The 21031-nt window shown below is 46.6% G+C and overlaps 2 protein-coding genes across 4 annotated transcripts in view; one reads left to right on the top strand and one right to left on the bottom strand.

Annotated features, from left to right (window-relative positions):
• The window catches only part of KAZN (kazrin, periplakin interacting protein), a 621239-nt gene that overhangs the window by 372135 nt on the left and 228073 nt on the right, over positions 1-21031 (bottom strand). The window lies entirely within an intron of this gene.
• Positions 1020-21031, top strand: part of LOC123240322 (chloride channel protein ClC-Kb-like) — a 22168-nt gene continuing 2156 nt past the window's right edge. Inside the window, exons 1-16 of one of the 3 annotated variants that reach the window (XM_044667767.1) lie at positions 1020-1126; positions 4088-4216; positions 6670-6798; positions 7884-8023; positions 8148-8225; positions 9589-9667; positions 10994-11119; positions 12167-12251; positions 12543-12644; positions 13348-13432; positions 14273-14446; positions 15073-15142; positions 16525-16638; positions 17248-17461; positions 18049-18182; positions 20210-20298. In XM_044667767.1, coding sequence (XP_044523702.1) covers positions 1027-1126; positions 4088-4216; positions 6670-6798; positions 7884-8023; positions 8148-8225; positions 9589-9667; positions 10994-11119; positions 12167-12251; positions 12543-12644; positions 13348-13432; positions 14273-14446; positions 15073-15142; positions 16525-16638; positions 17248-17461; positions 18049-18182; positions 20210-20298 — 1848 coding nt within the window. In that variant the 5' untranslated portion in view covers positions 1020-1026. The remainder of the gene's footprint in view (positions 1127-4087; positions 4217-6669; positions 6799-7883; positions 8024-8147; positions 8226-9588; positions 9668-10993; positions 11120-12166; positions 12252-12542; positions 12645-13347; positions 13433-14272; positions 14447-15072; positions 15143-16524; positions 16639-17247; positions 17462-18048; positions 18183-20209; positions 20299-21031) is intronic. The other 2 variants (XM_044667770.1, XM_044667769.1) reach the window with 2 other exon arrangements.

Below are 21031 nucleotides of genomic sequence, written 5' to 3'. Positions count from 1 at the left end.
AGGCTTCTCCCCTAGGGGCTGGAGGGGAGGTGGGCAGAGCTGTCCTTTAGATCCTGCCCAAGCACTGACCACTGCCCCCCATCCCCACCAAGCTGCACCCCCATTCCATTGGGAAGAAGGGGGTGTCTGCTTTTATTCCCGCACCCAGTCTAGTCTGTCTAACAGCTCTTCTGCTCCAGGAGGCTGTCTGGGCTGGGCAGAGACAGCCAGGAGGGAGCCAGGAGGCCAGTCCCGGGGGTCGGGCAGAGGGGACAGGGGCAGAGGAGAGAGGGGGCCCAGGGAGCCCACTCTGTAGGTTAGGGCTGCTCTTCCTGCTGCCAGCCCAGAGGGGCACATGCAGAGAATTGTCCTGGGCTGTCTGCTGCCCCCACTACCCACATACACAGAAGCACAAAGCCGCCTCCTCATCTGTCCTCGAGCTCAGAATCCTCCTCTGTGGAATCTACAGACTGACCAGAGCAGGCTCTGAAATGGGCCTTCCATGGGGGGCCGGAATCCCAGACTCTTAGACCAGAGACTGTGTGATCTGAAGGAGCCTCAGCAATGGTTGGCTCCAGCCCCTTCCTGTTTCCCAGGAGGCTCCTAAGGCCCAAAGAAGTCCCTGGCAAAGCAGCCCTTCTTTCTGCTCCACCTTGATCCAGCTGAGCTGGGTTTCAGGCTGGAGACTGGCTGAGTTGGGGGGGTGCTAGGGGTGGGGTGTGAGAGGGTGGTCACTGCTAGGAGAGGGAGACCACAGGATCAGAAGAGGGAGGCATGGGGCAGCCAGGGAGCCCAGTGGACAGAGTGACCAGGCCTACAGTCAGGAGGACCTGGATTCAAATCTGGTCTCAGATACTTCCCAGCTGTGTGACTCTGGACAAGTCACTTAACCCCCATTGTCTAGCCTTTGCTGCTCTTCTGGCTTAGAGCTGATACTGAGAAGGTTAAGGGTTTGAAAAAAAAAGAGGGAGGCACAATTCTCAGGGGTACAGGGAGGGGGCGGGCTGCCCACTGGGGTTCTCCTCTCTATCCAAGCAGGGTCCTGTGATGGAAGATCTAGTGGGACTTCGTGAGGGGTCTTCAGGGAGTCCTGTGGCCTTGCAAGAGCTATGGGGTCCCTGCCCCAGGGCCCAGCGCCGAATCAGAGGTAAGAGACAGCCAAACCCTCCAAGGGAGCAAGGGCCAGGGTCATGGGGTGTTTGGGTCCTGCCTTTTCTTCTGACCTCTCCACTTCTCTCTCTCAGCATTGCTTTCTTTGGCCCTCCTCCTCCAACGAATTCCATTCCCTGCTGCCTTTTTTAGTGGCCTGTCCTGACTCTCTCTCTGTCTCTCTATCTGGGGCCACCTCACCCCCTAAAAATATCCCCTCCCCTAGGACCCAGCCTGTAATCTCAGCCCCTGAGCTGGACAGACGGGCAAGCTGCCAGCCCCCTTTCATCTGCCCCCTGCACTGTCACTGCCTGGCATCTATCTCCTGGGAATAAGGAAAAGGGGGGCTCCCCAACTTGCTGAGGTTGCCTGCAAGAACAGGGAGGGAGCAGTAACAGGTTTCTGTCCTTTGGAGTCAGGCATCATCTGGCCTCCCACCTCTCTGCCTCCTCCCCCACCTTGGCTGCCTAAGCTTTTGGGGTACCACAGAGCAGTGGGAGGTGTTGCCTCCTCACCCACTTGTGCTCATCCCCTCTCTGGGAAAGTAGTCAGGGTGGCACCACAGTGGTCGCTCTAAGCAGCAGGCCGGGTGGCATGAGGCCTCATGTGCCAAGAGAGCCTGAAACTCTACTTCCTTCTTCTTGGGGGCACTAAACAGCCAAGGCCAGTGAGGGGTGAACAGAGAGACAGAGAGAAAGAGAGACAGAGACAGAGACAGAGAGACAGGGAGGGAGAGAAATAGGGAAGGTGAGAGGGAGGAAGAGAGGGAGAGAGAGGGCGGAAAGAAGGGGAGGAAGAGAGAAGAGAGGAGAGAGAGAGAGGAAGGGAGAAGAGAGAGAGGAGAGAGAGAAAGAGAGGGAAAGAGGGAGGAGGAAAGAGGGAGAGAGAGAGGGAGGAAGGGAGAAGAGACAGAAAGGAGAGAAAAAGAGAGGGAAAGAGGGAAGGAGGAAAGAGGGAGAGGGAGAGAGGGAGAGAGAAGAGAGAAAGGGAAAGAAAAGGAGAATAGGACAGAGACAGAGGGAAAGAGAGAGCTGAGAGAAAGGGAGAGACAGAGAGGGAGAAACAGGAGAGAGAGGAGAGAGACAGAGAGACAGAGATAGAGACAGAGATAGAGAGAGGGGAGCAGGGGAGAGAGAGAGAGAGATTGTTTGGACAATGACTTTTTCCCAGGGTGGGAGACCTGACCTGTGATTTCATCTATGTAGAGAACTTCCAGGTGAGGAAACCCCCTTTGCCAGTATAGATTGGCCGCTGCTTGGAAATTTCACATTCTGATCAAATTGCCTGGGCCACTGAGAGTCTTGCCCAAGGTCCCACAGCCAGGGAAGGTCAGAGGCAGGACTGGTACTCAGATCTTGGGCCTCTCAGGCTCTGCTCTCTATCTGCAAGGTCAGCCTGATCTCTTGGCCAAACCTGGGCTGACCTGCTTCTTTGTCAAGAGCCCAGAGCTCAGGGCTGGGCAGCAGAGCCAGTTAAGATGAGGTTTCCCTCGAGTAGCTTCCAGTCTAGGAGGGAGAGAAGATGGCATTGCTTGTAGCCTGGATACAGAATATTAGTGTATAAGTCCATTAGAGAGTCCCCAAATGAGGTATGGCTGGGGGGGATCTCAGAAACCAGATCAATGCACATGGAGGGACTTGGGGTTCCATTCTATAACCCTACAGAGAGAGCTGGGTGGTAGGACAAGTCAAAGAGTGCTGGTCCTAGCTGGAGGCAGGAAGAACTGAGTTCAAATTCAACCTCAGACACTGACCTGCTTCGTGACTCTGGGCAAGTCACTTCATCTCTGCCTCGGTTTCTTCCCCTGCTAAATGGAAATAATAATAGTACTGATCTCCCAGCATTGTTGTGAAGAACAAATGAGGTAATAATCTCTGTAAAGTGCTGAGCAAGTGCATAAAATGCTATCTAAATACTAGTACTGTTGTTGGCATCATACCAAGCCAACATCAGAGGAGGCTTCCTAGAGGAGGTGGCTTTAGAATTGGCCCTCTAAGGAGAGTAGGAATTCAGGTGGCAAAGATGGGTATTCTGGGCACAGAGGATAACCTGAGGGTATAGAGGGCCTATGTGTGTGTAAGTTATATTGAGTCACTACTACCTGCCAGGAAAGATGCATCTCCTTGATGGCAAGACTCCCCTGGGCACTTGGTGAAGGGCTCAGGGTCAGGGAAGGGCTTGGAGCCAGGCTTCCTGGTGAGGAAGAGAGCTGCTGGGCTCTGGGATGGGCAGAGGCTCCCTCTGTCTCCTGGCTGCTCCACAGAGCCTTGTCTCCCAATCCTAGTTGTGTTCTCTGTACTTGGAGGACCCACCTGTGGGGTGACTCTTGCTTCCCTGTTTGCTCTTAGCAGCAGCAGCAGCAGCAGCCCTGGCTCCAGGAGATTTATGACAAGCAGGAGTGGACACTGAGGGCTGCCTCCCTCTTCCTCATCAGGCTATAAATAGCCCAACCTAGCAGTGCTCTGGGGTGTGGGGCACAAGTAGCCATGGCACCTGTCTTCATGCAAGCATGACCCCACGGCTGGCTGGCCACAGCATCTCCCACCGTGCCACCTTCTCCAGCCTGGCAGCATGCCCTTGCCTAGTCCTAGCTCCCCTCATTCATGCTCTCCGGCTCTCCCAGACCTGAGACTGGGTCGAAAGCTGCCCTGGCATTGTGCCTGCCGTTGTGCCACCTTTAGCTTGGCAAGATGCCTCCCTACAGTGTTTGCTCTCTCCAGCCATACCCACTGCCCCCCCCAAACCTGAGTCTAGACACATTTGCCCTAAGGTTGGCAAGCTGTACCACCTTGGCCCGGACTTTCTCCTGTCTTCCCTCTCCCTCACTGCGATTGGCCTCGTGCTGGCCAGACTTCTGCTCTGTCATGGGGTTCACAGCCTGGCCCACTGTCTTCCAATCCCCCCAGATCCCGATGCTCTGAATGTTCTCATCTTGACCATGCTTCTTCCATTTTTGTAGATCTTCTAGAGAGAGTGAAGAAACAGCTCTTCCGGGTGGGTGAAGACTGGTATTTCTTGGTTGGCCTAGGAGTGCTCATGGCTCTCATCAGCTTTGCCATGGACTTCATTGTCTCCAGAGTCGTCCATGGTAACTTTAGGCATTGCCAGCCTGAGCAGTCCTTCTGTCTCTTTGGGGTGGAGGGAAGGTCCTGGCCCAGGGGCTTTGTAGGTACCATCTTTCAGCTGGGCTTCTTGGTGTGGGGAAACGTGCCATAGCCCCCTTCACATCATTGCTATCTGCCCCTTCTGCTTTCCTTTTATCACCCCACCCCCAATGGGTGGTCTTTCCTACCAGAAGAGTAGCTTTAGAGTAGATTCAGAGTCAAAGAACATCAGAGCTGGGAGGAACCTTAGAACAGAGAATGTCAGAGCTGGGAGAGATCTTAGAACAGAGAATGTCAGAGCTGGGAGAGACCTTAGAACAGAGAATGTCAGAGCTGGGAGAGAGCTTAGAACAGAGAATGTCAGAGCTGGGAGAGACCTTAGAACAGGGAATGTCAGAGCTGGGAGGGACCTTAGAACACAGAATGCCAGAGCTGGGAGAGACCTTAGAACAGAGAATGTCAGAGCTGGGAGGGACCTTAGAATAGAGAATGTCAGAGCTGGGAGGGACCTTAGAACAGAGAATGTCAGAGTTGGGAGAGACCTTAGAACAGAGAATGTCAGAGCTGGGCGGGAGCTTAGAACCCAGAATGTCAGAGCTGGGAGAGACCTTAGAACCCAGAATGTCAGAGCTGGGAGAGAACTTGGAATGTTAGAGTTGGGAGACACTTTGGAACACAGAATGTCACAACTTGGGCTTGGAACATAAAATATTTCATCTAGGAATGCTCTTAGAACACAGAATGTTAGAATACAGAACATCGGTGCCACACTCTGCTCTGATGAGTCACAGTCTGTCTCTGTGTGTGTTGGGGGTAGGGATGGGCTGTTGGTTGAAGTTCTGGATGCCAGATGATAAGGACATTGACAAATCTGGTCGAATTCAGCAGAAAGCAAGCAAGATGGCAGGAGGACTGGAGACTATGTTAGGATAGAAGAGTTTGAAGGAGCTAAGATTGTGAAGCTTAGGGAATAGGAGATGAAGGGAGAACATGAGAGCTGTCTGCAAGGCCAGGTATCCCTTCCATATTAGAGGAGGTTAATGATGCAGTGCCCCAAGATCTGGAAAATCCATATGAAGCATTTTGACCTTCCTTTCATGCCAGAGAAGAAGTCTGAGTTTTTTCTTTGTCTTTTATGGGGTTTGTACAGCACCTTATTATAAAATTTGGATTAAGTATTAGGTCATACATTATATATAGGCCAGTGTTAAGATCTTTCTACAATTCTAGCTTTTGTGTTATTTTTGCAAAGTTTAACTTTTTACTTATTTTATCTCTATAAAAAACTACATATTTATATAAAAAGATAACATTCATTGATATTTTATGACAACATACAGATATCTCTTCCACATCATGACTTTTGCCATGATGGTTTTGATATATCAAGGGTCAGCATGCAAAATTAAATGGGAATTTTTGGCAAGTTTTGTGGAAGCTTCAGAAGACACATGAAGGCCCACAGAAGACACAAAAAAGTTTGGAAACTCAAAAATACATACTTAGCTCAAAATTTACAATAAAGTCTTGTAAATATCATATAAAAGAAAAAGAAAAACTTCAGACTCTTTCTGGTACAAAGGGAGAGCCAAAAAGTTTTATACAGATTTGGGGGGGAACCACACCCCTAACCACTACAATGTAGAAGGGATACCTATATATACATTTGATGCATTTCTGAGTTTCCAACCTTTTTCTGTGTCATCTGCTGACCTTCACATGTCATCTGCGGCTTCCATAAAACTTCTCCCCCCATTTCCATTTAATTTCTTATGCTGCCCTGTGATATGTTGAAACCCATGATGGGGAAGGAATCCCTATATTTAGAGCTGTCCAATGCAAAAGGGATTTAAGGACTTCTGTTTGGTTCCGGAGGGTAGAAAGAATTTGCAAGTGGTTGGAAGTTCATTGAAGCATATTTTGACTTAATGTAAAGAAAACTTCCTAACAATTAGAACTCTCTTCAAGCAGCTTAGGCTGCCTCTGGTGGATCAGGTAGTGAGTTGCCCATCAAGAGGTTTTCAAACAAAAGTTGGTCAACCACTTGTCAAGGATATTGCAGAGGAAATTCCTGTTCTGGTAGGAGTTTGACTAAATAGCCTCTGAAGCCCCAGTTCAGGGATTCAGTAATCTTAGAACACAGAATGTCCAGTCATCAGTCTTCCCCATTTTAAGGAGGGGGAAACAGATCTAGTTAAGGAAAATGACTTGCTCAAAATAATTCCTGAAGTCATAGGCAGACACCCCCATCCTGAGAGGGAAGCTGACCATATGTCCTCATTACCACTTGTGTCCCCAGCCTCCACATTATCCTGTTCTTGGTGACTCTTGACATTGACTCACCCACTCAAGCCAAGAGCTAAAGGCATCTTCCCAAACATCACACTGGAGGCTGGCAAGGCCTTTTGGCCCTGTGACCTCCATGATCCTCTTTTAGCACACATGTGGCTGTATCGAGAAATTGGAGACAACCATCTGCTTCGTTACCTTTCTTGGACTGTGTATCCCATAGCCCTGGTCTCTTTCTCTACTGGTTTTTCCCAGAGCATCACCCCTTTCTCTGGAGGTAAGAAACATGACCTGAAGTCCCCTTCTTCTTGTGAAATTGATAATAACAATAATAATAATAATGAGGTGATGTTTCTATAGAATGCTCTGTGAAGAAGGCGGTGTAAGCAAATTTTTTATGGAGGAAACTGAGGTTTAAGGAAGGATAGTGGTTTAGCCATAATCAAACAACTAATAAGTGTATAAGCCAAGATTGAAACTTAGGTGTTCTGACTCTAGGTCCACTGGAACCCATGTTCCTTCTTACCCCATGCTTGCCTACCAATGGTAGTATCTTGAGTTTCCATATTGGTTTATGCTTTGCAAGATGTTTTTGAATATATCATCTCAGTGAAGAAAGTCACATAAATATCATTATCTCCATTTTATAAACTGGGAAACTATGGAATGGGATGCGTGGAGGTAAGATTTACTGAAGATAAGATCATATATTGAGCCAATGACAGGACTAGACCCAGAACTCAGGTCTCTTGATTTCTATTCTATATATCTACTGCACCATGATAGAATATATTGGGGGATGTTGACCAAGGTAATACTGTGACTTGGGTGGTAAAGCTGGAAGGTTGCATAAATGGAGGAGGCCTAATTGCAGCAGTCTTTATAGGAGCCCAGGATGTCTTCATAAAAAGAGGATCTGGTTTAGAGTCAGAGGCCCCAGATGCAGATCCTTTTCTGTATGACCTTAGGCAAGTCACTTACTCCTCCAGGCCTCAGTTTCTTCATCTGTGAAGTGAGGAGAGCATAGCTATAGAGCTCAAAAGAACCTCAAAAGCCATCTAGTCCAACCCTCTCATTTTACAGATGAAAAACTGAGGGCTAGAGTGGTCAAATTCTAGAGGTAGGATTTGAATACAGGTCCTCAGATTCCAGAGGCTATACTACATTCCTTCCCTGAAATTATAGGTTGGTTTATGTGTGCATATGGTGGGAACAGAGAGAATTAGGAAATACCACCCTCAGCCCTCTCAGTTTTTGCCCCAGGCATGTGACCAGTAGATAGAGGATTCCATCCTTTTGGATCTCTAAGTGGACCAATAAAACCACTTACCTCCTTACTCCTTACTTTCTCCCTACTGTCAGGCTCCGGACTCCCAGAAATGAAGGTCATTTTATCAGGCATAATCCTGGAGGATTACTTGGACATCAAGAACTTTGGGGCTAAAGTGGTGGGCCTCAGTTGCACCCTAGCAGCTGGTAGCACCATCTTCCTTGGCAAAGTGGTAGGTGGATAGGAGAGGCAGTGATGGGTGGGCAGGGAACACTTTCTATATATGCCTCTGGGATAAGTGTGGGACTGCCTACTCTTAAAGGGCATGTGTTCATCTACTTTTTTTCTCCTTCCAGGGTCCCTTCACACATCTTACCAGCATGATTGCTGCTTACATGGGAAGGGTGCGCATTTCAGCACTTGGAGAGTATGAGGTAAGTTCTGGAACTTTCAGGGGTGTAATGCTCATCTTCTTTAGAGATTTGACTCTTCTGTAGAAATCCCTCAGATATAGCTGGAGATTCTGTGAAAGAGGGTAAAGGTAGGACAGTTCAGGGTAACTGCAAGATCATATTAGTTTGAGCCCCTGTTCAACCTTGATATTATGTGCTCTAAGTTCTGGCCTAGCTCTGACATTCTGTGTGCTAAGGGCCTTCTCTTGAGATCTCTTTATCATCTCTGATAATTTGATAAGGACAGTTTAGTTGATAAGGAAATAAGGGACACAACATCTTTTAGCTCATGCTTCCAGCTCTGTCTCCAAGGAGCATGAAGTTTATTATATATATTTCAAGACTCATTTCACACAAAAGAACCCCCCCAAAACTTTGCAGATGCACAGAAGTTATAAATTGTGTCATATCAAAACACAAAAGGTCTCATTGGCTTTAGAACAGGCCAACGCCAAGGCTGAATTTTGACTGGGTTCTTATCAGAAAGCCAAGTTGGGGAATATTTTTCTCAGGGTTGAATTGCACCTGCTAAGGTTTTGGCCTTGGCTATACCAGGCAGCTGCATTCCTGGCCAAAGGGGGAGAGTGTTAACCTTTTAAATGCTGGCCCGCTAGGAACCTTAAGCTTTTCAATAAGGCCACAATACTTTTCAACAAGAAATCACAAGGATCACAAAAGGGGTCAAAGGAGGAGTCTCAGGTTTTTATCTATTCTCTTATTGGCTTCCCACATGTTTCCCCCTTTTCTTTAAATTAAAATGATTTATTACACAGGAAAACTTTTTAATAATGAAAGGAGTCATCAATTAGTTATAATCATCTGCCATAGCTGGATCTGATAGGATTTACAGATTAAACTGTTTATTTCTGGCTCTGTACAGCCTTCCTGTCTCAAACATTCTCTATTTCATGTTTCTTTCTAGATCTGACATTCTGTGTCCCAAGGTCCCTTCCAGCTCTGTTATTCTCCCTTCTAAGATCTCTCCTAGATCTGATATTATGTGTTTTGAGATCTCTTCTTGATCTGATATTTTTTGTTCCACCATTTTTTTATTCTTGGGTGCTGTGGCATTTTATATTCTTGGATTTCTTTTATATTCTGTGTTCTAAGATCCCTTAGAGCTTTGACATTGTCTCTTCTAACATTCCTCTCAGCCCTGACATTTTGTGTTCTAAGATTTCTTGCTTCCTGGACATTCAATGATCTAAAGCCTCCTTTTAGTTCTAGGTCTCTAAGTCTTATACCTTAGGATGGGGATAATTGGAACTGGGGGTGTTTGGAAGCAGGGAAGGGGATAAGACCACCAATGCCTCAGCTCTGTTTTTCTTCTCCCCTGTCCCCCCAGAACAAGATCAAACAGAATGAGCTGTTGGTGGCTGCAGCAGCAGTGGGTGTAGCCACTGTCTTCGGGGCACCCTTCAGTGGTGAGACTTAGAGGGGAGAGGGGAAGAACAGCAACCCCTTCTTCTCTCCTTCCCTTGGGCTTTCCTATCCTGTTCTCACTCCCTTACTTCAGGGTCCTTCCTCTCCAACACCCATGGGCCACCATCCCTTGGTTTTCCTAACTCTAGGTTAGAATGAGCTCTCAGATTACCACCTCTAGCTACCCTCTTGCCTGGGACCCTGGGAACTGGGTCCTGGTTGAATCTAGTTAATAGGTATGTGCTTTTTAAGCACGTGCCTTATGCCCCAAACTCTGCAGGAGACAAAGTGAAGGTGAAGTCCCTCCCCCTGCTGTGTTTATGACCTAGTTGGGTGAGCTGAGACAAGAAAGCCATAGGGAAGGAGTATAAGACCATATGAGATCTGAGTGCTAAATTAGCTGCTGTAGAAAACTCTGTGCATTATAGAAATGCAGAGAATGAATAAGCCCCATTGCTCTTGCTCTTTACAAAGTGCTCTCCTCATTCAATGCCCCAAGGTACTGATGGTGAAAAGGATAATTATCCTCATTTTACTGATGAGGAGGTTGAGGTCCAGAGTATTTCAGTCTGGCAGTTTAGCATCACAGTCCTTGGGCTCAATAACTGACTGCCAATATGGCCTTTGGGCAAATCATTTCTTCTCTCTGGGCCTCAGCCTCCTCATCTGTAAAATAAAAGGGCTGGTCTTGAAGCCCTATAAGGTACCTTCATTTTCTAAAACTATGACCCTATGAGCCTACTACTCATCTGTAATTGCTGTGGTAGTGAGTGGTAGTGATGAGATTTAATCCCAGGTCCTCTGACTCTTAATGCATAGGAGAAGTGACTTCTCTAAGGTGACACAGCTAAATGCAGGGCCAGAGATAGAGAGCTGGCTAGCTTTGGAAGTCACTTGAGTGCCAATCCTGGTTCTTCTACTCCTACATGTTTAACCTTAGGGAAGCCACTTCATCTCTCTAGGTCTCAGTTTCCTCATCTGTAAAATGATGGGATTGCATCTGATGACCTTGAAGGTCCCTTCCTTCCAACTCTAAATCTATGACTTGATCATTTAAACTAGTATTTTCTAACTCTAGGCTCAGGGTTCTCTCTGCTACACTTTGAAGAGGGTTTAATCAGAGAAGGCTTCCTGGGGAAGGTGGGATTTGAGCCACTGACTCTAGGGTCCTCTTTATTTCTCTTTTCCATCAGGGAGTGGGAAGGAGGCTTCCTCTTCTAGCTGGGAACTTCTACTGGGGTGCTTTGGGGTAAGATGGGTGCCATTAGCTCAGAGATCCGGTGGAGAGGATGGTTTGAGCCTCTTGTGGCTGGTCCCTCCCTGCACAGGGGTCCTGTTCAGCATCGAGGTCATGTCCTCCCACTTTGCTGTATGGGATTACTGGAGAGGCTTCTTCTCTGCGGTCTGTGGTGCCTTCATGTTCCGTCTCCTGGCTGTCTTCAACAGTGAGCAAGGTGAGCAGAAATTGAGAATCTCCATAGAGGGACTGTTTTCTGGGGAAAAGTCCTAAGAGCTACATGTTTGGAGCTACTGGATGTGTTTCTCCACTATTGAATCTAGGGTCTTCTTTGTCTTCTTCTTTATTTTAACCCTTACTTTCTGTCTTAGTAACTACCATTTCTAAGACAGATGGGCAAGAGTTTGGCAGTTGGGGTGAAGTAACTTGCCTAGGGTCACACAGTTAGGAAGGGTCTGAGGACAGAGTTGAACCCAGGTCCTTCTGACTCTGGACCTGACTTTCTAATCCACTGAGCCATCTAGCTGCCCAGGACCTTCTTTAAGCAGGTAGAAGAGGGATTTGACTTGTGCTGCATGGCCCCAGAGGGTAGAACCAGGAGAAATGATTCAGGAGAAGGGACAAAGGAACCCACAGAGGTTTGATGTCAGAAAAAAGGTCAGAACCATTAGGGCTAGCTCCAAGTAGAATGGGATTCCTTGGAGAAGGCAGGTAGTGAGTTCCTCATCTTTGAAACTTTCCACTCAGAAGCTAAACAACTGTTTGTTTAGGATATAGTAGAAGATTTACCTGCTCAGTTATTTAAGCTGATCTTGATGCCTTTAAAAAAAAACAAAACCCTTACCTTCTGTCTTAGAATCAAAATTGAGTATTGGTTCCAAGGCAGAAGAATGGTAAGGGCTAGATATTAGGGTTAAGTGACTTGCTCAGGGTCACACACTGCTAGGAAGTACTTGAGGTCAAACTGGAACCCAGGTCCTCCCAACTCTAAACCTGGCACTCTTCCACTATGCTACCTAGGTGCCCCCTACATGCCTTCTAAGGCTTCTTCCAGTTCTGAGATCCTATGGGAACAGTGAAACACAAGGTCAACAGGAGTCAAAATGTATGAGGTCTTGAATGCCAGGCTAAAGGGTTTTGGAGATTCCATGTTGATGAAGAAGACACCACTGCAAGTGCTTGAGAAGTAGTGGTGGGGTAGAGGCAGGGTACAGCAAGCCAAAGGTGGGAGGTGTGACTCCTCTCCACCCCACCTTTCTCCTAGAGACCATCGCTTCCCTCTTCAAGACGAGATTCCGGGTAGATATACCCTTCGACCTACCAGAGATCTTCTTCTTTGTACTGCTTGGGTGAGTAGGCATAAAAAGGAGCAGAGACCCAGAAGGGTGAGTGGGCTCTGGGCTGGGCACTGGGGCTCCTAGCAGGAAAGTTATTCCCAGAACAAGCCTCCTCTCCTTCAGGGTGCTCCTGTCAGTCCCCTCAGGTTCCTCAAGGAACCTCTGTAGATGCCACTATGAAGCCCAGCTCTATGGAGACAAGAGGGTGATAGTCCTGCTGACTTATTTCTGGGGTTCCCCAGGCAGGGAGAGAGGGAGGGGATCTAGGCTGGGCTCAGGGCTCCTCTTGGCCTCTCCTTTCAGGTTTATCTGTGGGATCATGAGCTGTGCCTACCTCTTCTGCCATCGCAAATTTGTGTTGTTTATTCAAACCAACTGGATTACCAAAAAGCTGCTTGCCACAGAGTATGAACCAGAATGGTGGTAGGGGGTTGGCAAGAGGTGGGCATGGGACGGTGTTTTCTGCTAAAAGTCTTCCTCAGTCTTGAGTCCCTAGTCCTGATCAGTTCTTACTCAAGGACCTAGCCTAATCAATCAATCAATCAGCATGTATTAAGCACCTACTATGTGCCAGGCATTGTCCTAAGTGCTGGGTATACAAAGAGAAGCAAAAACTGTCCCTGCCCCTCACATTCTAATGGGAGAAAACGAAGACAGGTAGATGGGACCCAGAAAGTGGGGTGAACCAGGAACTTGCCCAGTTAGTCAGTCAAGAAGCATTTATGGTTGAATGGATGCCATATCCAGTGCTAAGGACCAGGATACACTTGTAGTTCTTCATCTGAATGTGGGTAGCGTTCCTTTCCATAAATCTTTCAGAATTGCCTTGGGTCATTGCATTGCTGCTAGTACAGAAGTCCATTACATTCTATTGTACCACAGTATATCAGTCTCTGTGTACAATGTTCCTCTGGCTCTGCTCCTTTTGCTCTGCATCAATTCCTGGAGGTCTTTCCAGTTCACATGGAATTCCTCCACTTTATTATTCCTTTGAGCACAGTAGTATTCCATCACCAGCATATACCACAATTTGTTCAACCATTCCCCAATTGAAGGGCATCCCCTCATTTTCCATTTTTTTGCCACCACACTTTGCTCTCTCTTCCAGAAAACCTCTGTACTCAGCCCTGGCAGCACTGGTGCTGGCTTCCATCACCTACCCACACAGCCTGGGGAGATTCATGGCATCCAGGGTAAGAGGGAAATGAGGAGACTGAAATGAGTCCCCTTACCCTAACTCTAATGCTCTCCCTCCCCTCATATCTCATCAGGGTTCATTATTACCGAGAAGTATGAGCTAGGCTCTCTCCCCTCAAAGAGCTTACAGTCTAGGTGGAGAGATAGGACTAAAAGTAGGTACCAATTACACCACACAGTGCATGCTTAGTGACAATTGAGGGGAAGAGAAGGAAACATTTATTTATTAAGCTCCTGCTATGTGCCAGACACTTGATAAGCCTTTTACAAATATTATCTGAAGGGCAGCTAGATGGCACAGTAGATAGAGCACCAGATCTTGAACTGGAAGGACCTGAGTTTACATTTCCTACCTGTATAACCTTGGGTAAGTCACTTAACCCCCATTGCCTAGCCCTTACCTCTCTTCTGCCTTAGAACTGATACCTATTATGGGTTCTAAGGGAAAAGGAAAAATAAATGTTATCTCATTTGATCCTTATAACAACTCTGTGAAGGAGGTTTTACTATTATCCCCATTTTATAGTTGAGGAAACTGAGGCAGACAGGTAAAGTGATTTGTCTAGGACCACATAGCTAATAGATATCTGATGCTGGATTTGAGCTCAGGTCTTTCTAACTGCTTCTAGGTGTGAGGAGTGCAGACAGTGATGGGTACAATAGTTCAGAGGAAGTCAAGATCACTGTGAGCAGGGGTCAGGAGGAGTGGCCAGGGAAGGCTCTCTGGAGGAGTTTGGAGACTCTGGGAGGGGGAGATATAAAGAAAGAGAGGAAGGTATGGGGGAAGCAAAGAAGGACATCTATTCAGTGATTATTTTTCCCATCTCTACCCCCAGTTGTCTATGAATTTGTACTTGAATTCACTGCTTGACAACCGATCCTGGGCTCTGCTATCCCGGAATTCCACCCCTGAATGGCCCCAAGAAGTAGATCCCCAAAACCTGTGGTTTGAATGGTACCATCCCCAGTTTACCATCTTTGGCACCCTTTGCTTCTTCCTGGCCATGAAGGTAAGTGTCCCACCTCTTCCCCCTTGACTTCCTTGTCACCTAAGTCTAACCTGGTACTTCCCCAACTCTTCCCCCCACTTACTTCTCTGACCACTCAGAGCTGCTGTGGTTTAGGTTGCATATGTGGGTGGGCTTGGGGAAAGACCTAGGGCTCTGGGGCCAGAGGACATGGCTTAGAAACCCAGCTCTGAAACCCAGTTCTTGACCCTAGCCAAGTCATTTCATTTCCTGGGTCTCCTTTCCTCATCTGCACCACAAGTGGATTGGAGCTCGTGACCTCTGGGTTCCTGCCAGCTTTAGATGTGTGCTCTAATGAGCCAATGCACTATTCAGAGAGATGAGGTGGATGACCTCCACGTGGGTGTTGGGCCTCTTGGTACTGTTCTTTGCACTACCAGGGCCATGTGGAAAGGAGGACATGACTTGGACATGCATTGCCTGTCCCCAGCCTCCTCCATCATGGCACATTTCCCTATCCTACCCTACACCCATTATCCTGCCTGCTTCCAGCCCAAGATCTTCCCTCCCTTCAGCCCTCTCTCCCTCCCTCCTCCCCATCTCCCACCTACTAGGCCTGCCCCCTAGACTAGCCTGCTGTTACCCCGGGGCCCTCACTCTGCCCACAGTTTTGGATGCTGATTCTGGCTACTACGATTCCTATGCCAGCTGGGTACTTCATGCCTGTATTTATCTATGGTGAGTCTAGAGGGCCCAGAGGGGGTTGGTACTGTCTGTCCCTTAACTTGCAAAGATGCTTTCCCTTTGCCCTTTATGTGTAGAAGAGGCCTGAAACCTAGAAATGCCCCGGAAGTCATTCATTCACTCTGCAAACCTTTGTAGAAGAGGTCCCGTGGGTTAGAAATAGTGTGAGGCATTAGGAAAGCTTTAAAGGTGCAACTTTAGGTCCTTTAACAGAGGTAGAGCATCCAGAATGAGGGAGGGGATAAGTCCCCATGCACTGTGTCCTAGTCAAACCTAGAACATTCTATTCAATTCTGAGTACCACATTACAGAGAAAATGTCAACATGGAGCATATCCCAGGGGCAGCTAGGAAGCTCAGTGGATAGAGAGTGGATAGAGAACCCGAGAGGTTCTAGTTTTGAATTTGATCCCAGACAGTTCCTGACTGGGTGACTCTGAGTAAATCACTTAACCCCAATTGCCTAGCCCTCCCCACTCTTCTCCCTTGGAGCCTAAACACAGCAGTGATTCTAAGATGGAAGGTGAAGAAAACCTAAAACAACATGGCACATATCTCAAGGAAGCCAACCAGAGTAGTGAGGAGATGACCAGAGATGTTGCTATTCTAGGACTGGTTGAAGGAACTGGGGATGTTTAACTTAGAGAAGAGAAGGCTCAGGCACATCATGCACGATAACTGCCTTCAAGTATTTGTAGGGTTGTCCCCTGGGAGGAGGAAAACCTTGGTTCCAAGGGGAGAAATTAAGGACCCAGGGATAGAGGATATGTATAATAGGGAGGACTCTTGCTCTGGCAGAATGGACTAGATATCAGAGAGGAGAGAAATCTGGGCTTAGAGGCAGGAAATCTTAGGGATACTTCCTGTCTTAAACACTTAGTTCTGTGATCCTGGGCAATGTAGAGTCCCTGTCCTTCATTTTCCTCATCTGTAAACATGAGGGATGGACAGCATGATATCGAAGGTCTCCTTCAGCTTTAAAGCTATGATCCTACATGGAACCATGGGCAAGTTACTTAAACTTAATTAATAGACCTGTTTTCCCATCTGTAAAATAAAGGGGTTGGATTCAGTGCTTTCCAAAATCCTTTCAAACTCTTAAAGCTATGAGTTTATATTTCTGTGATTCCAAGTGCTAGAGCTCTGGAGAATTGTCTGATTGAGACTATTCTCTGTTTTTTTTTTTTACCTTTATTTTTTTTAATCCCCTCTATATTAGAATTACCACTAAGTATTGATTCCAAGGCAGAAGAGAGATAAGGGCTAGGCATTTGGGGTTAAGTGACTGGCCCAGCAACATTTGAAAAGCTATTGAGGACTCTTGGGCAGTAGGTCAGATCCTGCCTCACTTCTCAACCCTTTCCCAACCTTTGCCAGGGGCTGCCATTGGACGAATTTTTGGTGAGATCCTAGCCTTTATCTTCCCAGAAGGCATCAGGACAGATGATGGGGTCATCAATGTCATCATACCTGGTGCATATGCTCTGGCAGGTAAATCTCCCCACGTGACCAAAGAACATCAGCCATGCCTGAGCCTTTGGGGCAGTTTAAGGAGCACCTAGCCATGGTTAGGGATTCATAAACAAGATATAGCATGCTGTGCCAGGCCTGAGAGGCACAGGAATCTGAACCTGGGACAGGCTCAGGCCAAAGGTCTTCCATGGAAATGGTCTGAAGCCAATCCTGGTGAAGAAAAAAAAGTCCTTTTCAAAGTTTCCTCCTATTTCTGGGAGCTTCTCAGCCTCTCTCTTACTTGAGTCTTAGGTCCTGGGTATTGACTTCTCTCTGCTACCCTTTTTATAAAAAAAGAAAATCCTTACCTTCTGTCTTTGGAGCAATACCAAGTATTGGTTCCAGGGTAAAAGAATGGTAAGGGTTAGGCAATTGGGGTTAAGTGATTGCCCAGGGTTACATAGCTCAGTCTAAGACCAGATTTGAATCTAGGACCTCCCATCTCCAGACCTAGATCTCTATCTATTGAGATGTATTGCTGGTCTTAAACCCATAAATTCTAGGAGACAGAGAGGAGGTTTGGTTTGGGGATCTGGATCTGACTCCCATCTTAGTTCATGGACTGTTTTTCCACCATCTCCTTGACAGGAGCTGCTGCCTTCTCAGGAGCTGTGACTCATACCATCTCTACAGCCTTGCTGGCCTTTGAGCTCACAGGCCAGTTTGTCCATGTGCTGCCTGTCTTGATGGCTGTACTTATGGCCAATGCTGTGGCTCAGAAGTGCCAGCCCTCCTTCTATGAGAACATTATTATTGCTAAGAAGCTACCATATTTGCCTCGGGTCAGAGGTCGAAAACTCAAGTGAGTCCTAACCATTGCTAGCTGGTGGGGTGGGAGGAAGGCATGAGAGTCTCCCACAGCAGGGCTTGTCCCAGCAAGAACCCTGGAGTAGAGGCTAAGGACCGGGGCCCAGGCTCCATTTCTGCCACTGTCTTTCCTCTGCTCCTCAGTGTTCTCATCTGTAGAATGAGTGAGTTGGACTAGACAGCCTCTAAAGTCTTGTCTAGCTCTAGAACCATTATCTTACAATCCTCCTGGTTCTGATATTCTGTCTTCTGTAAGAGCTTCCCTAGCTCTGACATTCTCTGTTCTAAGGTTGCTCCCAGCTTGGTCATTCTCTGTTCTAAGGATCCTCCCAGTTATAATATTCTGGGTTCTAAGGGCCCTCCCAGCTCAGTCTGTTCTAAGGACTCTTCCAACTTTAATCATCCTTACTCAGCTCTGGTGATCCTTTACATCTTCTGTCTCTGATCTAAACTCAAAGGAGTTTTTTCCCTCTTGGACATGGTACTCTCCTCTCCCAGATTCCAATGGCCACAAAAAAGTTGTATTTCTGCCTAAGGGGTCAGTCCTTGCTACTTCCCTGACTGGGTCTCCTTTGTCCTCAGCTCCCACCAGGTGACCACTGAACTTTTCATGAACCCAGATATCACCACATTGGCCAAAGATTCCACCTTGGATGAGGTAGTCAAGACTGTGACCTCCTCAGGAGCTGTTGAGTACCCACTGGTGGAGAGTGAAGGTGACCTATGAGAGGGAGAGGGCTGGGCAGGGTACTCCCTTTATTTTTCCTCTATTTTCTTGCCCTAGAGGAGAGCAGGCTGGAGACGGAAGAAGGAGAATTCCTGGTTAAGCACCTATTGTATACAAGGTGGTCAACATCAGGCTACCAGAGTAATCTCTGAATGTGCCCATGAGGAGTTTATGATCTGATGGAGAGAAGGATAAGTACCCATATAACTAGGATACAAGGAGAGTGAGGTTAGGAGGTCTAAATTTTATAGTAATTTTAATCAGAGGACCTGAATTCAAATCCCACTTGAGATGCCATCTGCATTGGGGACCTCATTGAGTCATTTAAACTTCTATTTATTTCTTTGAAATGAAGGAGTTAGACTTGATGGCCTCCTACCTCTGCATCTATAGTTCTAAGTCTCTAAAATTTCCTGGTCCTCAAGTTTCTTCCTTGAAGGAGGTTGAACTAGGTGCCCCTCAGGGACCTTTTTGTCTCTGTATTTTGTGTTAGTACCCTTTGGGCTTAATGGTGTAATAAAGAATTCAAAGAGGGAGAAACTACCTTTATCCTGATAGAAAAGAAGGCTAGACAGGGAAGCCTTCATGGGGCAGTCCCTGGTATCTGATTTGAATCTTGAAGGAAGGGAAGGATTTCCACAGATGGAGATGGGAAGTTTATTCTAGTGTGGTGGTGGCCTAGTACACAGGATTAGCCTTTCTCTTCATTTCTGAGGGCAGTGGTAGGTAGGAGCAGTAGGTAGTGTCAGAATTTATTTTTCATATGCTGTATTATTTTTATATCATCATCCTGGATTATAAAGACTCTACATCAATTCCTATATATTAGGGAGAATTCCTGAGTATAGATTTTTAAATTCTCTTTGTCCTGAAGAATGTGGTCCTTTCATAGACTCTGGCTAACAGGAAAGTTCTGCAATGATACTTTACTGGGATACACGCAGAATTTCACCTATTAGGTTACAGAAGGTTTGAGGGTCTGATGGACCATCTTCTAATTAGCTGATTGCCAACTAAAGATATCTTGGGATGTTCAAAGGAGGAGATGAAAAATGAGCTTCTCAAAATGCAAATGGGTACCTGAGCTGGGATCTTCCATTTGTTTGATGATGGTCAAGTCATTTGAACACAAATAGGATGTCTTGTCTAGTTTCTGAATGACGAGGAACCAACATGAGGGCAAGGGAAGGTAAATGACTTGACCAGATTCTCATAGGTTGAGACACAAGGGAAAGAGTCAAGATTTGAAAACAGGTCCCCAGCATAAAATTCAACATTTGTATCACTGTTTCATTCTTCCTCCCCCAAAGTTACAATTTTACATTGTGCTTTCAGGTTTATAGAGGATTGGAAAGGCTATTTGATCAGTGGTATGAGGGAAACATTAAAGAGAGAATAGATGGGAGGCAGGAAAGCCAACTAAAGAGGCTAAGGAATAACTAGGTGAATTCTATTCCAGTTGTAAAACTATGAAAAATTTACATGTCACCTTTCAATTTGTTTCATTCAATATCAGATGAGGAGATTGGACTATATCAAAGGTAACAAACACAGCATTGCCTACAAGAACCAAATTAGACTAAAATGGAATTGGGAAATCTTTAACAAAAAATGCAATAGAATGTAGATAATGTAGATATATGCTTTTCTAAGTTAAGATGTATCTCAATGTATCATTTGATGGCCACCATTTCTACTTGAGTTTGACACCACTGGACAAGAAGATCACAAGTTCCCTTCTGGCTCTGATATTCTATAAGTCTAAACTATGGCTAGTAAGGCTGGTAAGAGCCTGGAAAAAAAGCACACTGAGTCTTTATATAAAGGTCCCATTCACCTTTAATTCTCTATCTCCTGAACCCTTCTCAGTGGACTATCCTACCTTCTCCTGCTGCCTAAAACTCCAACTGTTCTTCTGATATATTGTCCTGACCTGTTTCTTCATTCAGTTTCATTGACAATTAACCCCAACCAAACGCTCCTCTCTCCTCCATCCCTTTTTCTTTCCTGGTTCAGAATCCCAGGTCTTGGTGGGCATAATACATAGGGTTCACCTGTTGCCCTTACTTCAGGCAGAGTCAACTATCCTGGCATCCAGGCACCAGGTAGGTGAAGGTGCTGGAGGTAATGACCAAACCTAGCCACCTACCCAAGGAGAGGATGGTGGGAGAAGACATCCAAGTTAATCTTCCAAAGGAGGAAGCCTTATGTGAAGAGAAGAGAGAAGACTGAGACTAGGTTGGGGCTTGAGGAATGGGGTTGGCAGACTCCAGAAGGTAGGGGTGTGTGTGTGTGTGTGTGTGTGTGTGTGTGTGTGTGAGTGTGTATAGGATGGGCTCAGATATGGAGGTGTAGGGGACCTTCCCACCCCCACCCCCAACTTGCAAACTATCCAAAAGTTCCACTAAGGCTAGACAGTGTGGTATAATACATCCAAAATTTTCACTGGATTTAGGAAGACTAGGGCTGAAGTCCAACCTCTGAGAAAATATGGATTATATGACTCTGGGCAAGTCACTTAATCTCTTCATTGCCCAGATTGGTTCTTAAATTGCTAGAGACTGTATTAGCTCCATATTCTCTATCAGGAGCTCCCTAGATGATGAAATCACAGGAAAAGAAGGAAAGAAATGAAGAAGAAGGAGGAGGAGAAAGAGAAAGAGAAGGAGGAGAAGAAGGAGAAGGGGGATGAGGAGGAAGAGGAAGAGGAGAAGGAGGAGGAGGAGGAGGAGGAGGAGAAGGAGAAGGAGAAGGAGAAGGAGAAGGAGAAGGAGAAGGAGAAGGAGAAGGAGAAGGAGAAGGAGAAGGAGAAGAAGAAGAAGAAGAAGAAGAAGAAGA

This window comes from Gracilinanus agilis, chromosome 3, assembly GCF_016433145.1.
Source record: "Gracilinanus agilis isolate LMUSP501 chromosome 3, AgileGrace, whole genome shotgun sequence".
In the NCBI taxonomy this organism is placed as follows: domain Eukaryota; kingdom Metazoa; phylum Chordata; class Mammalia; order Didelphimorphia; family Didelphidae; genus Gracilinanus; species Gracilinanus agilis.
This window is presented reverse-complemented; position numbering and strand designations above follow the sequence as displayed.